We start from the raw sequence: 12147 nt of genomic DNA on the forward strand, positions 1-12147 counted from the left end.
CTTAACCCTTCCAAACCTTTGTTATCTGCAAAGAAAGATAAGCAGAAAAATAGTTATATTTCCTAATCCTTCAGTTTAGCTCTCCAGCCTTCTCCATACATCTTTTTCATGACATACTATATTACAACCATTTGTAGCCTTAACTTCCTCTTCCCTGTAATGGGCACATGGGACTTTATTTAGAAAATACCTAGCTTTTGCACCAACTGATGCCTTTGCCTTCTGTTCTTCATAGATAATGTTTTAACATAGTCTCCTGGTCTCTAACTCTATCTACCTTTACACATGCTTCAGCTACATTCTCAAGTCACCTAGGCAGACCTGTGTTTTGTCGTGAGTCAGACAGCAGGAAAACATTCTCACAGCATTATTTAGACAACACTTCATTTCAGTGAAAGAATCTGTGACATCTACTGGGCTCTCTTCTTTACATTCCTTGGGCTTCAAAAATTTTTTTCCTTGGGAGTCCTTAAGACTCCTTACCCGGGATTCATGCAATTTCTTACTAGTTTCCTCATACCAATCAAAAATAGGCATTCCATTAAGTCTGAGGTATTTTGCTGCTTCTAAACTCAAAGGCTCCATGGAGGTGAACAATTTTATCTAAATCAAAAATTTCCACCAGTGGAAACTTTAAGTCCAGACTATCTCTAATATAAAAATTCCATTCATCTAAAATCTGCAACTTTGATGGCCATCATTCTTAAAAACCTGGTGTTCCTCCCCTAACCCATTTGCTCTCTATATTGACAGTGTTGGAGAACCTGCACCCTCATATCAGCAGAATATCTCAGCTGATGACATAGATCCATTAGACCCCTTCCTTACTCCTGAGTTGGAGAGAGGAGATTGGAGTGAAGGCTGTCTGATAGAGGAGCAATCCCCTCATTGTTTCTTCCATGAGTCTTATTTTGCTCCCCTTTCGACCAGGGTTTTGGCAACTCTTGGCCTTGGTCCCTGGTCCATTCAAGGCAGAATGGGATATCCCATTGCAATATAAAAAAATCTGTCTCTCTCACTAATAAGTTTTACAATTTAGATCCAAATTTACAGAGCTGCCAAAGATTCCAGCTGTTGACCATCCAGGGTTTGCTCTTGTGGCCAAGAATCTCCTCCCCAAAGATGAGGATTCTCAACTCAGGGATTCCAATGAGAGGCGCTTGGACTGTGCCCTATGCAGGGCACATGAAGCTGCAGCTTTGACAGTTTGGGTTTCTTGTACTTCTTCAGTTGTGCAGCCCTTGTTTGGTTGGATGATTTAACTGACAACCCTAACCAAGATCTAGATTGGGTTTGTAAGTCCCTCCTTAAGCTCTCCAGGGCAGCAGTGTATGTGGCAGATGCTTACACTAGATGCAACTCATTTTGCAGCCTAGTCTGTGGCAGCAGATGTGGTGGCCAGAAGGACTCTTCACCTGAAACACTGGGAGGCAAACACTACCTCCAGGGTCAACCTGTCTACTGCCCCCTATTCCAGAGGGAAGTTGTTTGGGGAAGTTGCCCTGAAGGACTTCCTTGTTGTGTCTAAAGACAAGAGGAAGGTGCTGGACTCCTCTTGGAGAGATGACAGCTGCTTCTCTCATCACTTTTCTCCTTATTCATCGAGTTAGGTCTTTTGAAGCTCTTGTCTGCCTCAAAGATGCAAGGACTCCAGACCCAGCCAGGGTAACTGGAACTAGCCCAGATATTCTTTCAGATACCACCAAGGAGCCAAGTTCCTGTCTCCATCAAAGGGGGACATACTCAACAATTGCAATGATACCAACCAGACCCCGGTTGGAAGCTGCCTTCAACAATTCTTCCACAATTCTTCTGTATAGATCTTGCCTACAAGGCTCTGAGACTTCCTGCCCCTGATAGGATCACAGTCCATTCTATGAGTGCAGCCACCTTGGCAGCACTTTTGACTAATGCTTCCATAGAGGAAATTTGCAGGGCAGCAACATGGGCATCCCCAAGTTCATTCACTACACACTATAAAATTGACACTTATGCCTCAGCTGAGGCAGCCTTTGGCAGGAGGGTCCTTCAGCATACCATTCCTAACTTAAGGGGCAGCCTTCTTTTTATCCCACCCTACATGGGAAGCTTTAGAAAATCCCATTCTGATTAATTTCTTCCAGCAACACAAGAAAGAACCATTGGTTCCCTACCTGAATGTTAGTTCTGTGTTGCTGGAAAGCAACTCATCAGGTTGCATCCTGGTACTAACTGCCCTCTTTCCTGTACTAACAGTTCTACATTTATGATCAATGGGTTTGTCTGTATCTGCAAACGTATAAAGAAGTAGTTTTTTTTCTACTGCTGTTATTTCTCCTTTGACCTGTTGGAACTTGGTGAGGATGCAAACTGAAGGAGTATATTGTGGGAGCTGCCTACTTCCTTCAAGTTGTCTTTCCTGTCTTTGACCACAAGGCAGCGCCAAAATCCATTCTGATGAGTTTCTTTCCAGCAACACAGAACTACCATTCAGGTAGGGAACCAACAGTTCTTTCTAACCTGAAGACCTGATTTAAAAGGTGAAACACATTAAGAAGGAAACAACCATTTGTCTGACTCTTCTGAAACACGAAGACATTGAACAACCAAAAACTCTTTTTCTTTTGGGGTTTTAAATTGTGCAAAATCAATGAAACACTGAGCTTTTCCTGTCTTTGGTCAGCAGTATAGCTTTAACTCTGCTGTTACCTGAGGTAGGAGAGGGGACATCATCACCATCATCATCATTATATAATAATAATAATAATACCCCACCCTTTCTCCCAGTAGGAGCCCAACTTCCTAACACGAATGAAAAACTGTGCTTTGCACTGCTTTGATACTTCCTTCCTCAAGTGCCAATATAGACAGCAGAGTCCTTACAAGCCCCAAGGTATACCAGGTTGGCTGTGCACTTCCTTTCAAGATTGTTGTGGGTGATCAGAGCAATCACAGCAGCTCCCAATCAAATTCTGCAAGGCCAGACTGCCTGATCCTAGAGAAGTCGCTTGGCTGCCTGTACTGGGGGAACACCAGTAGAGCCTTTTGTGGATTGCATCCTATAAAAAACATTACACACACACACACACACACAGAGAGAGAGAGAGAGAGAGGTCTAAAATCCATGCAATTAATATGTTATAGATGAAAAAAAGGTGAAGATTATGTACCTTTAAATCATGGTTATAGAATGTTTAATAATTTGTAAATCTTTATATGCTGTTCAATTCATGCATAATCAAGCTTATGGAATGGACTATGGAGACCTCTAATTTTAGTTTATTAATTACTCACCAGGTTGATCTGTATTTTTTTTGTGTATATTTAAAACTTTAGACTAATATCAACGTTCATATACACATACATACACATGTACTGTCAAAAACTTCTGGCTTCAAACCAGGAAACTTAAGTTCTGTTGGTTTAGTTGGTGCCAAATGATCAGTGTAAAAACTAACCCTGCAAGGTAGAACCCTGCTAAAAAGGTAAAGGTGTCCCTGCACTTGTAGTGCGAGTCGTTTCCGACTCTTAGGGTGACGTCTTGCGACGTTTACTAGGCAGACTGTGTATATGGGGTGGGATTGCCAGTTCCTTCCCCGGCCTTTCTTTATACCCCAGCATATGCCGGGTACTCATTTTACCGACCACGGATGGATGGAAGGCTGAGTGGACCTCGACCCCTTTTACCGGAGATTCGACTTCCTCCTTCCGTTGGAATCGAACTCCGGCCGTGAGCAGAGCTTCGGCTGCGTTACCGTCGCTTACCACTCTGCACCACGGAGGATCTGCTACCACTCCTTAAATCTAAGCAACTTGGATCAGGAGGCTCCGAAGCTGTATTCCAGATACCACTTGGGATTCAGGAAGACGAGCTAAGAATTAGGCTGACTGTCCCTTGAGTCCCTAAAAGGTTGCTTAGTAGCAATTTGACTAAGAGGCCCAAGAACTGGCTTGATACCAAAGCTCAATTCCACACTAAAAATATAGGAGGTACATTAATGAATAATTATTTAAAAATAGCAGCATAAAAAGTACCTGTATACCTATGAAATATATAATTATAATGGACTACTAAGAGTAAAAAAATATGTGTAGGGAATTAGAAGAGAAGAATAAAAATAACAAAAGCTACCTTGTCTAATTCTTAATACAAACCAATAGAGCAAATGACCCCACAGAAACCAGCAAGTAGCACAGGATGTCCATAGGTGTCAGGAACTAAGATGTGAGGTACAGAACAAAGGGCAAGATTACTTTTATAGAAAAAGATCTAGTAACAATGAAACAATTTGCCTGATCAATCAGATGGCTATCTGGGTTTAACGTTCCTGGACTGGAACATACATGATGTCTCACCAGAGAGTCATCTATTCCCAATTAGCAGGACTGCCATAGTGGCCTTTAGGTGTAGCTTGTATCAGATAACACAGTTGCCTAGATGAGCTTATATCTAATTAGTGGGAAAGAAACCTTTACACATCGGCCAACTCTCTACCCAGAAGTCTGAGCAAAGGAACCATTGTCCTGGACCAAATAAATCTTTTTCTTGATACGTACATATATACATACATACTCACACACTTCTTTTTCTTTTTTAGGCATCGAGCTGTCAATCTTTTTCTTCAAGGATATGAAAAGTCCTGGGTGGAAACAGAAGAGCACTACTTTGAAGATACACTGATAGAAGATTTAGCAGTATGTTTGCAGTTCATGGTATTTGAAGTCCTTTGTAGATTTTGTGGACAATTACAGAGCATAACAGAACCAGCTCCAAAAGGTGCCAAAATCAAGAAATTGCCAGTGCTATAAACAAAAGGCTCTCTACCCCAACAGTGTCTCCATTTTCACTTTGCACAGAGCACATATGAAGTTAAGAGGGGGTGTGAGAGATTATCAGTTTGAATGCCCTGTCTCTCTTGTCATTGAGGGAGCCCTTGGCCAAGGATACCCAAAATCTTAGAGCTCATACTGGTGCAGAGACTTAATAATCTAAAACCACTTACTATAAATATGTGCATGCATAGCTATTGTAGTTCCTTTCTTAGTGAGCCTCTGCTATAAACATATGTGTCACTTATATACATTCTACCAGTCTCAAGTGTTAGTGACTTTGAACAGTGCCAACAGTGCTTCTTAGCAGATTTATCCAGTAACGTATATTCACACAGGTCTTAAAATGGGGATAATGTTTATTGAATACACACAGAATGAAGATATAAACTGCAATGTGGAATAGCTCAGCAAAATATGCACATCTATTATGGCAATAAGGAACAGTTAAGCAACAATATATACTTTTTAATTTGGGAGAATTAGCTAATCATGACTAAACTAACAATGCACACATGACATGCAAGAAGGAGCAAGCATACAAAGCAGAAGAGGAGGAAGAGGATGGGTGAGTAACTGAAGGAGTAGATGTAAGGCAGTGTGGGGTTTTGGAGGAAAAGCATGCTCAGCACTCTTAAAGACGCACACTTGTCTGTTCTTTCTCTCTGGGTTCACGTTGTGGACGAGGCCTCAGCTGGGATGAACTCAGGGTTTAGGGAGGAACCAAATTATTTTCTAAAACACAGTCTCTCTCTCTCTCTCTCTCTCAGATAGAAAGTGCAGATTTGGAGGCTACAAATGTTTAGGGCAGGGGTTGGGAACTTTTTCTCACTAGGGAGCCAGATTGTTATCTCCCCACCCCATGGCAGGCCAAACTTGACAGGCTGGCAGAGCTGCCCATGTGTCAGTCACCTGAAGTCAATGACATAAGGTGATGCTATGTTTTGAAGCCCAGGTTGTCAGGACTTCATAGTGCAGTGCTATGCTGTTTGAAATGCTTCGTGCCTTGCTCAAGGAGTTGGAAGTAGTTTCCATTAAATGGAAACCGCTTCTCCTTCCTGTGGAGTGGTTTCCAAAGGGTATGCAAGTGCAGCTCCTTTAAGCTTCCAATTTCTGAGGTTTAAAGAAGCTGCATGAAACAGCTTGCAAGCTGCTTGGCATGGCTCTTTTTAAACCTCCAAAACTAGAGGTTCAAGGAGCAGTGCAGGCAGGGAGAAACATGTAATAGAACAGCTCAGATAATGGCTTAAAATATGCATATAATGTGCTGAAACCATTTACATAAGCTTATAATGGCTTAGCTACAAGCTAAGTAGCTTAGTATGTAGCTTGTAGCTTAGTATGGTGTAGAGCATAGAGGAAAATGTTCTATTTTAAAAATGGATTTCTCCAACCCTCCCTTCTGGACAAAGCATTGTTTTCTTATAAAGCAGAGTACAGTACAAGATAAAATGTCTGGCCAGACAGTCAATGTATTATGTTAACTATCAACATGAAGTAAGAGGAAGCTCATTAAATGATGTGGCTGACATTTGCAGACAGGGCAAAGCAGACTTTCTAGGGACTTGAGAATAGAAGCGCCACCAGGAGGAGCCTGATTAATGACCCGATAGGGAACCTCATGAGGTTGCATAGAGAGAAGGTAGAAAGAGACAGCAAGGAGGCGGCTAGTGCCACTTCTAACAGGCAGTATCTGATAAGACCATGGGAATATACCTTCCTTTAGATAAAAATGTGTACAAAATGCCAGGTGGTATAGCACCCAGGACCCTTCAGCTATGCTGGAGTGGGGGTCGAAGAAAGCCGGAATCATTCATCTATTCCATCCATGGCATCTGATGGGGATGCATCATGTCATGTATTATGGTGTACTTTGTAACCTTGGCTCAGTGATAAGACTTGGAGTTTAACTCAGTACTTCATCTATTGTAATTTGTTTTAACTAAGATGTGCCTTCAGAGTCTTATACTTTGGTGTTAAACAGATGTCCAGCAACTTTTTTCATGTTGATATATATTTATATTTTTCTGTTTCTGATAATAATAATATTTCAGAAGTGTGAAAGCCTGTAGACAATTGAGTTCTGATCCACATGTTAGTCTGGAACATGTGGATTAGTTCAGCTCATACTTGAATTTGCAAAGTTTGAATTCCTCAAGCATCCTTATCTTGGCCCATTATTTGGACATAAATTTGATGGTGATGAATAAGGCATTCAAGTAAATATATTTACCAGATACCAAATATTTTACATCCTAATCATGTTTCATATTTTCCCATAGAAACCTGGAGAAGAAATACCAGAAGAAGATGAATGCATTAAAAGAGTTGATCCTTTGCATCAGCTTATTTTACTGTTCAGTCGAACAGCATTAACTGAAAAATGGTAAGAGTGATGGGAAAGGGAGGATATTTTATTATTTTTTTGTAAATTGCTTTCTCTGTAAACCTGCATTTTTAGTTCACCCTGCTGTTGGGAATAGTAATGAGGAGCTTAGTGTAAAAATCAGGGCTAGTCTATAGTGTTGTATTCAACTAAATTATACTTGGAGCAGATCCACTGAAATCAATGGGCAATGTAGTTATGACCCATTGATTTCAATGGGTGTACTCTTGAGTATGACTTGTTTGGATACAACCCGTAGTGTTTGAATTGCCCCTCTGTTATTTTTCTCCTAGTGTTTTAAAAGGGATTGTGAAGTACAAATATGAACCAATTTTGAATTCATCTACATCTCTAAAAATACTAATCAATAAGAGGGAAAACTATAGTTATTTCCACTAAAAATAGTTTAGCTAAAGTTGGGAAATTTATAGATATAGATTGATACATTATCATTGTGGTCTTGTTTGCTTATATTTGATTTGCTGAAGACCAAGCCATAATGAATTATAGAATATTTAAAAATGTGAGGGGAAAGAGTTTAAACAAATAAAAAGACATAATTTGAATATATTATTCTTATAAGCATGCACATATATTTATAGTTCTAATTACGTTGATGGTATGGGAGGAGTTCAACCCAGATGTTTTAGTAGCAGAAAAAGTTCTTATGTCCTTCATCTTTGCTGTTCCTCCTTCAGCATTCCTCTCAGAGCACATGGACTTACAAGGTTGCTATGGTGATGACAGGACCCAGGCCCAGCTGACCTTGCATTAAACACAATTATGTCTTCACCAGCCTTTCTTCTTAATTAATATGCTATTTTAACCTAGACACAGAGTAGCTCTTTTATGATAATGGTAATAACTTGTTCTTCCTTTTCTTGTACTTCAGTAAGCTTGAAGAAGATTACCTTTATATGGCATATGCTGATATTATGGCAAAGGTAACTTTTTCACAAGAGCACATAAAATTGTTTGCTATCTGTAGTAAAGATGTAGCTAAGTTTTGTCATTCCTTGCTTCTGAATACAAATCTCATTGACTTGCAATGCATAGCTTAAAACTGTGGTGAACATTATGATTCCCCATGTTCTTCTCCAGCTCAGATTTTAATCTGACTCCTCCCACCCACCATTTACTGGATACAATGGCAGGGCAGGAGGGTGTCTGTCCCTCACACTCCAGTGTTTGAAATGTGGTAGGAGCCTTGGGAAATGTAATTTTCCCAGGACGTCTGAAACCATTGCCTTGTAAAGGGTCTAGAGGGCAGGGTGTTTAGAGGGTTTTGGGGGTAAGGATCAGACCCTGCTATGCTGCTGATGACATGTTTGAGTAAAATATCATTGTTAGCTGAGCCCAGTTACGAATCAAGCTCAAGGGAGCTTGCTTATCACTAATGATGATGGTGTATTTTGTAACTGTAAAAGATTAAGAGTAATATCCATTTGTGGCAGTCTGTGAGCATTACACAATGGGACTTCTCTTTCCTCTCCTTCCCACTGTTCCAAAGGTTGGAAGACCCTCCAGAGCATATTTAGGGAGGCATGGTAGGGGAGCTTCAGAGGAAAGGAGAAAGACCTGTTGGGTGAGGGAAGTCCACTTGCATAACATTGGATTTAACCAATGTATACTTAACACCTATCTTTTAAGAAGGAGAATTTTTCTCACTAAAACTAATTTATTTGACTTTAAAAGTCAGTTTGTGAGTGTGTTCTTTTCACATGGTTTCAGAGCTGTCATGAAGAAGATGATGATAGTGAAGAGGAAGTGAAGAGTTTTGAAGTAAGATGATGATGATGATTTACTTTTTATGTTTTATATTGTACATTATTTCATAGCATCTAACTAGCATTTCTTGGTTCATGGTTTTATATTTTTAATGGACATAATCTTTAGTAAACTAAGTACTTACATTTTATCTGTTTGAATTTTAAAAATCAAGATTTCCAATCTTGATACCATATGTACTAACAGAAGCAAAATCTAATTTAAAATATTTGACAGTTATTTCAAAATACATTTGTGAAGCCTTTGATGAATGAATCTCCATGGGAATGTTCCATGTTCACAATGTAGGCACTTGGAAAGCTTTCTTTACAAAAGTTGCAAATAGACAAAACACAGTGCTATGGGTGCTTGCTTTCCAAATGCATCCAAGTTGTATTAAATATAATGATCCTAGGTATTATAGTTAGATATTAAGTAGATTAATAATAATAATAATAGCTGTTATTATTATTTAAATTTATATCCCACCCTTTCTCCCAGTAGGAGCACATACATTAGAACAAGTATGTAAAAAGTTTTCTAAGATCAGCACATAGAATATTGCCCAAAAGGCAAGAGACACTAGTAAAGATATAGGTGCATAGTTGCAGTCTCTTGCCAGTATGTTCCTGTTACGAAGTGTGTTGCTGTGATCTGCTTCATCCAAAACTTCCAAGTACCAACAAAGGTAGCCTTCTTTTTAGTTTATTACTAAAGGTGGCCCTTTGGGGGGGCAGTTGAGGGAGGCGGAGACACCCCCCAAAGTTGAAGTCTGTCAGAAGTTCAATGAAATTTTCAGTGAGGAAGAAAGGATTTGGTTTACCTCACAAGTTACTAAGGGTTTCCCCCCTCTTGTTTCGACTTTGTAAAACAAGATTTGTGTGGCTTTTCTTGTATTGCCTCGTAGGCATAAGTAGACAGAATGAAGCCAAGTATCTTAGGCACGTGAAAGGAACATAGTCTCTTGGGCTTGTCTCCAGAAATACCCCAAATGCAAAAGCCAAATTAAGTAAATGTTTTATTAAGAACAGGACTAAAAGACAAAAAAAAGGAAAAAGAATGGTACTTAAAATAATAAAAAATGTTAACGGATTAGCTGACATATGTATAACTATTGGATATATTCCAAAATACACAGGAAGAGTCACCCAATGTAAATCTAGCAAGCAATATCCTTGGATGGTCAAAGATAGAGTTAAGTAAGCCAAACCTTCCTCTGAAAAAATAATTTCCAAAATTTATCCTGCCATCCCAAAAGAAAGAGAATTTATCTCTTCCTTTTTTTGGGAGATGAGTGCTTCTCCTGTTCCTGTGGTTAGAAAGATGACAATGAAAAGTAGACAGGAATGAATCAGGAAACCTGGTTTGTACAGGACTTTTTATACTTTGGTGTGTAACTACCTAAGTGCAAAACATATGAATGGTGAATCAAATATGAACTGTGCCTGCGTCTCCTATTTCCATTCCTCTTTCTTTAAGTAAATATACACAGGGGACCCAGATGCTTTACACATGTGTTTTAGGAAGAATTGAGATGATGATATGCCAATGGCATGGTTCATATTTTGCCACTCATGTATTTTGTATTCTGTTGTTCCTGCCCAAGTATGAAGTCTCATAAGAACTGGCCCTTGATCTTCTCATAAGAAGTAATATGCTCATCATTTCACTGCTGATCTTGGATAAGAACTTGTCTGCCAGGGAAAACCGACCTGTACTCCCTAATAGGCTCACCAAGCACCATTATTTACCTGAGGATGGATGGCATTCCTGATAGGAATGACACCTCTTACTGGAAGGAACAAACAAGGACCACTAAAGCCTTTTGCCTCCTCTCCAAGGGGAGGAGTTACCATCTCGCCAGACTGGCCCTGCCTGCATCAGCTACCTGTCCCACATCCAGTACTCTATTATAGCAAGATAATTATTAAGGAGTGAGAGACTGTGAGCCCTGGGTTGGATGAAGACAGGTCATTTTCATACTAATGGACCTGAATTCCAAATTTCTGCAAGATATCGCCCAGGGACCCTTATTCACGAGATAAAAATAGGAACAAGGGGAAGGACACAACCTAACTCTGTGGGATTTTATTTTCCACAACCCTCTAGAATTTCCTTGCCTGGAGTAAGTGGAAGCACTAAGCAATTTTTGCTCCTATTTAATTTGTCTTAGCTGCTTCATGATTCTGTGCCTCTGATCACTATCAACCTATAATTTGATGGATTAACCAGACTATTGGCAATCAAAAATAATGGGTTTCTCAAGGCTTAAGTGGTGTGCCGCTCTGTCTTGCACATAGAAGGGTAGGAATAAATTATTTCAGAGGGCAGCAATCTTCCTGACATGGTTTATCATTGAAACACAGATTTTTAAAACAGAACTTGTACCCTTAACTTTTTGTTGATTGCAGTTATCTCATGCAAATTTGGGAGTGAGATATATCTAAAACTACAGTTAACTAAGTTATAAAAATACAAGGGGTAATAATATGATTCAAATGTTAGAGATATAAAGTAGAGGAATTATTTGCTTACAATAAAATTTCTTCATGTCTGAAAGTAGATGGATTAGAAGTGTTACCATGCATTTTTTTAAAAAAAACTATTATTTCTTAGTTACATTAAGAACATTAATTCATGGAGCCTTTTTGTTTTGCTATATAAAAATAGTGATGTATATAGTATACAGCACGTGTAGTGATAGTCATTAATTGAAAGTAAATATTTTTAAAACTTTATTTAACTGAAAATAAGGTGAGCCTTCAAACAATGAGATTGCACACAATTTCCGTGATGAAGAATCTCCAACATACTGAATTCTGCCATACTCTGTTATTTTCTTATGTGACTGAAGGTATAATCTTAGGCACTCAATTACAGAATCCCTGCATGGGACATTTTACCTAGGTTTTTCACATTTTGCCATTAGGAGGGTATTAATGCCACCTAGTGTCCAAAGGCAGGAAGGCATGGGAGTCAAGATTTCAACTGCTCCTTCCAGTCAGATCTCAGTCCATTCCTGCCTCTGTTCTAGGTTAGATCCTTTTGCCTTAGCTCTCTTGTGTGTTTGTTCTTATTTGATGTTCCTGAGTTGTTCCTGTTTGGTGTTCCTGTATTCAGTCTTGTATTCTGTGAGTCTGTTTCTTTCCATATATATATATATATATTTTAAAAAACCTTTTGTT

The 12147-nt window shown here is 39.3% G+C and overlaps 1 protein-coding gene across 1 annotated transcript in view; it reads left to right on the top strand.

Annotated features, from left to right (window-relative positions):
• The window catches only part of RYR2 (ryanodine receptor 2), a 725812-nt gene that overhangs the window by 601499 nt on the left and 112166 nt on the right, over positions 1–12147 (top strand). Inside the window, exons 76-79 of the mRNA XM_061624580.1 lie at positions 4578–4674; positions 7092–7195; positions 8088–8139; positions 8927–8977. Coding sequence (XP_061480564.1) covers positions 4578–4674; positions 7092–7195; positions 8088–8139; positions 8927–8977 — 304 coding nt within the window. The remainder of the gene's footprint in view (positions 1–4577; positions 4675–7091; positions 7196–8087; positions 8140–8926; positions 8978–12147) is intronic.

The sequence above is a fragment of the Rhineura floridana genome, chromosome 4 (assembly GCF_030035675.1).
Source record: "Rhineura floridana isolate rRhiFlo1 chromosome 4, rRhiFlo1.hap2, whole genome shotgun sequence".
Classification (NCBI taxonomy): domain Eukaryota; kingdom Metazoa; phylum Chordata; class Lepidosauria; order Squamata; family Rhineuridae; genus Rhineura; species Rhineura floridana.